General features: G+C 57.6%; 1 protein-coding gene across 1 annotated transcript in view; it reads right to left on the bottom strand.

The window, feature by feature from the left end:
• LOC145339019 (guanylate-binding protein 3-like) overlaps nucleotides 1–952 on the bottom strand; it is an 8,919-nt gene extending 7,967 nt beyond the window's left edge. The window contains exons 1-2 of the mRNA XM_080183445.1: nucleotides 917–952; nucleotides 706–815 (exon numbers count right to left, since the gene is read on the bottom strand). Of these exons, the coding sequence (XP_080039571.1) occupies nucleotides 706–815; nucleotides 917–952 (146 nt within the window). The remainder of the gene's footprint in view (nucleotides 1–705; nucleotides 816–916) is intronic.
• Nucleotides 953–5,033: the final 4,081 nt, after the last annotated feature.

The following is a 5,033-nucleotide window of genomic DNA, read 5'->3' as shown; positions in this document are numbered from 1 at the left end:
TGAGAGACACCAGTCAGTGCACAGATATCTCCCTGAGAGAGAGAGGGGACTGAGAGACACCAGTCAGTGTACAGATATCTCCCTGAGAGAGAGAGAGGGGACTGAGAGACACCAGTCAGTGTACAGATATCTCCGAGAGAGAGAGAGGGGACTGAGAGACACCAGTCGGTGTACAGATATCTCCCTGAGAGAGAGAGGACTGAGAGACACCAGTCAGTGTACAGATATCTCCCTGAGAGAGAGAGAGGAGTGAGAGACACCAGTCAGTGTACAGATACCTCCCTGAGAGAGAGAGAGGGGACTGAGAGACACCAGTCAGTGTACAGATATCTCCGAGAGAGAGAGAGGGGACTGAGAGACACCAGTCGGTGTACACATATCTCCCTGAGAGAGAGAGGACTGAGAGACACCAGTCAGTGTAGAAAGTACAGAGAGCCACCATATATTAAACTGATCTATGTCTGGGCCCTATTTGTGACTGTAACTGTATATTCGGCACCCAATGCTTTTCCCTCTCCCCTCTGTGCTCTATGAACAGTATGCTTTGTCTGTATAGCGCAGAAGAAACAATACTTTTCACAGTATCCCGATACATGTGACAATAATAAATCAAATCTGGAAAAGTTATCCGGCTGTGTGTTCCTCGTGGAAGGTCCGGGTGTGGGTGGGGGGCAGCGGGGGTGGGGGGGCGGGGTGTAAGGATACTGGAGGTCCCTCAGGGACGTCTGCTGGATAATACCCTTGCTGTTGTAGACAAACAGGCTGCAGAGGAGGACGGCTAAAGCCATGATGGAGTTATCGTTCTGTTCGTCGCCCTGAGGGTCAGAGAGAGAGAGAGACAGGAGTGAGAAGGGGGCCACGGGGTCAGCCGATTCCAGACTCCCCTCCACCCCCTGCCCGCACCCCCCCAACTTACCCCAGAGCTGCCCCCAGATTCCTGTTTAAGATTCATTCATGGGGACATGAGGGTTCTCCGTCTGTCTGGCCCGTTCTCTGTCTGGCCCGTTCTCCGTCTGGCCGGTTCTCTGTCTGGCCGGTTTTCTGGCCGGTTCTCCGGCCGGTTCTCTGACTGGTTCCCTGGCCGTCTGGCCGGTTCTCCGTCTGGCCAGTTCTCTGGCCGGTTCCCTGGCTGTCTGGCCGGTTCTCTGGCTGTCTGGCCGGTTCTCCGTCTGGCCGGTTCTCCGTCTGGCCGGTTCTCCGTCCGGCCCGTTCTCCGTCCGGCCCGTTCTCCGTCCGGCCCGTTCTCCGTCCGGCCCGTTCTCCGTCTGGCCGGTTCTCCGTCTGGCCGGTTCTCCGTCTGACCGGTTCTCTGGCCGGTTCTCCGTCTGGCCGGTTCTCCGTCTGACCGGTTCTCTGGCCGGTTCTCCATCTGACCGGTTCTCTGGCCGGTTCTCCGTCTGGCTGGTTCTCCGTCTGGCCGGTTTTCTGGCCGGTTCTCCGTCTGGCCGGTTCTCTGACCGGTTCCCTGGCTGTCTGGCCAGTTCTCCGTCTGGCCGGTTCTCCGTCTGGCCGGTTCTCCGTCTGGCCGGTTCTCCAGCCGGTTCTCTGACCGGTTCCCTGGCTGTCTGGCCGGTTCTCTGGCTGTCTGGCTGACCGTCTGGCTGGACTGGAACTTATTGCCTATCCCTGGGGTTGCCTGTGGAGGGCAGTTGACCCGTGGGTCACATCTGGGCCAGACCAGGGTAACTACAGCAGATTCCCGTCCCCCGAACGGACGTCAGTGAACCCGGGTGGGTTTTTGGCACAATCGGTCATCAGTAGATTCCTAGTTCCCTGATATTTTTATTGATGATATACTGAAGGGGGTGGCACAGTGGGTTAACACTGCGACCTCACAGCGCCAGGGACCCCGGTTCGATTCCCTGCTGGGAGGTGCCAACTTCTTAAAAACTCACTCACAGAGGTTTACAGCAGGGAAACAGGCCATTCGGCCCAACTTGTCCATGCCGCCCCTTTTTTTTAACCCCTAAATTAATCTCAAGTGCCCGCGTTTGGCCCATATCCCTCTATACCCATCGTACCCTTGTAACTGTCTTTTTAAAAGACAAAATTGTCCCCGCCTCTACTACTGCCTCTGGCAGCTCGTTCCAGACACTCACCACCCTCTGGGTGAAAAAATTGCCCCTCTGGACCCTTCTGTATATCTCCCCTCTCACCTTAAACCTCTGCCCTCTAGTTTTAGACTCCCCTACCTTTGGGGAAAAGATATTGACTATCTCGCTGATCTGTGCCCCTCATTATTTTATAGACCTCTATAAGCTCACCCCTCTACGCTCCAGAGAAAAAAGTCCCAGTCAATCCAGCCTCTCCTTATATCTCAAACCATCAAGTCCCAGTAGCATCCTAATGAATCTTTTCTGCACTCTTTCTTTGCAGATGGAAGCCTGTCTGTGAAATGTCAGACACCCTGCTGTGATAACGGGTGGTTGTGAAATCAACCATGCAGCCCTAATCTCGTAGCAGAGGCTTATAACAGAGCGAAATAGCAAGCGTTTTTTTAAATGGTTTCATTCTTTGGTCTGGGAATCGAGGCGGGGTCAGGGAATGGAAATTGAAAGGCGGGGGAGCCATTTTTTGAAGGGAACGAAAGAGCGGGGATGGGTGAGAAGTGTGAGTCTCACCTTTTCCGGATCTCCAATGCCTTCACAGTCCAACAGGAGAAGGTGCTGATCTGTCTTCTGCGGATGAGCCAAACACCACATCCAGATGCCTTTGGTGTGAGACTGAACGGTGTGTCCCAGCGAGAAACCTTTGGAGAGAGAAAAGGTTTGTCTTTTATTCGGAGATCAGACGAGTGTCACTGGCAAAAAGCCTGCATTCTGCTCAACCCAATTGCCCTTGGCTTCTGAAGCAGGTATGGTGTCACTGTGTGACTCCAGAGTCACGTGTAGGCTGGATAAGGACAGAAAATTACCTTCCCTAAAGAACATCAGTGAAACAAATGGGTTTATCCAAAAGATCGATGGTCCTACCCACAAGAATACAACTTCAGGAAGCGTAAAGGAGAACATGCCCCGTCTACGTCAACGGGGACCAAGTACGAAAGGTCGAGAGAGCTTCAGGTTTTTAGGAGTCCAGATTTCCAACAACCTGTCCTGGTCCCCCACCGACGCTGACACTATAGTTAAGAAAGCCCCACCTCTACTTTCTCAGAAGACGAAGGAAATTTGGCATGTCCGCTATGACTCTCACCAACTTTTACAGATGCCCCACAGAAAGCATCCTTTCCGGATGTATCACAGCTCGGTCTGGGATCCTGCTCTGCCCAAGACTGCAAGGAACTACAAAAGGGTGGTGAATGTAGCCCCAATCCCATCACCCAAACCAGCCTCCCATCCACTGACTCCGTCTACACTTCCCGCTGCCTCGGGGAAAAGCAGCCGGTATAATTAAGGACCCCCCACTCACACCCCGGACATTCTCTCTTCCACCTTCTTCCGTTGGGAAAAACATACAAAAGTCTGAAGTCCCGTACCGACCGACTCAAGAACAGCTTCTTCCCTGCTGCTGTCAGACTTTTGAATGGACCCACCTCGCATTAAGCTGATCTTTCTCTACACCCTCGCTGTGACTGTAACACTACATTCTGCACCCTCTCCTTTCCTTCTCTATGAACGGTATGCTTTGTCTGTACAGCGCCCGAGAAACAATACTTTTCACTGTATCCCTATACACGGGACAATAATAAATCAAATCCTTTTCCTTCTCTCCTCTGTACTCTATGAACGGTATAAATAATAAATCAAATCAGATTTCCTGGCGGGGGGCCCAGTACGACGTGTCCGGTCTCCCCAGTGCCCCGTACATTTGTGGGAAGACTTCCCAAATTTTATACTCGGGATAAAGGGAAAAGTTCCACTTGCTGTATCATAGGAATAACTTCCTGTGTTTTATATCCAGGAAGCGCAGATCCCTCCCCCCCGCAGTGACGCCTGGATCCCTCCCCCCGGCAGCGACGCCCGGATCCCTCCGCCGCGCAGCGACGCCCGGATCCCTCCGCCCCGCAGCGATGCCCGGATCCCTCCCCCCCGCAGCGACGCCCGGATCCCTCCGCCCCGCAGCGACGCCCGGATCCCTCCCCCCAGCAGCGACGCCCGGATCACTCCGCCCCGCAGCGACACCCGGATCCCTCTGCCCCACAGCGACGCCCGGATCCCTCTGCCCCACAGCGACACCCGGATCCCTCTGCCCCGCAGCGACGCCCGGATCCCTCCGCCCTGCAGCGACGCCCAGATTCCTCCGCCCCGCAACGACGCCCGGATCCCTCCGCCCCGCAACGACGCCCGGATCCCGCCGCACAGCAGCGACGCCCGGATCCCTCCGCACAGCAGCGACGCCCGGATCCCTCTGCCCCGCAGCGACGCCCGGATCCCTCTGCCCCGCAGCGACGCCCGGATCCCTCTGCCCCGGAGCGACACCCGGATCCCTCCGCACCGCAGCGATGCCCGGATCCCTCCGCCCCGCAGCGACGTCCGGATCCCTCCGCACCGCAGCGATGCCCGGATCCCTCTGCCCCGCAGCGACACCCGGATCCCTCCGCACCGCAGCGACGCCCGGATCCCTCCGCCCCGCAGCGACGTCCGGATCCCTCCGCCCCGCAGCGATGCCCGGATCCCTCCGCCCCGCAGCGACGTCCGGATCCCTCCGCCCCGCAGCGATGCCCGGATCCCTCCGCCCCGCAGCGATGCCCGGATCCCTCCGCCCCGCAGCGACGCCCGGATCCCTCCGCACCGCAGCGATGCCCGGATCCCTCCGCCCCGCAGCGACGTCCGGATCCCTCCGCCCCGCAGCGACACCCGGATCCCTCTGCCCCACAGCGACGCCCGGATCCCTCTGCCCCACAGCGACACCCGGATCCCTCCGCCCCGCAGCGACGCCCGGATCCCTCCGCCCCGCAGCGACGCCCGGATCCCTCTGCCCCGCAGCGACGTCCGGATCCCTCCGCCCCACAGCGATGCCCGGATCCCTCTGTACCCCAGCAAATTGATCCAGGAGAATTCTCTTACCCATCCGAGACCCAGCGAGGCGGTTGA

This window comes from Carcharhinus amblyrhynchos, unplaced genomic scaffold (assembly GCF_965287045.1).
Source record: "Carcharhinus amblyrhynchos unplaced genomic scaffold, sCarAmb.v2.hapA chromosome_289, whole genome shotgun sequence".
Taxonomy (NCBI): domain Eukaryota; kingdom Metazoa; phylum Chordata; class Chondrichthyes; order Carcharhiniformes; family Carcharhinidae; genus Carcharhinus; species Carcharhinus amblyrhynchos.
Note: the sequence above shows the minus strand (reverse complement) of the source record. Positions and strands in the feature narration are given on the sequence as shown.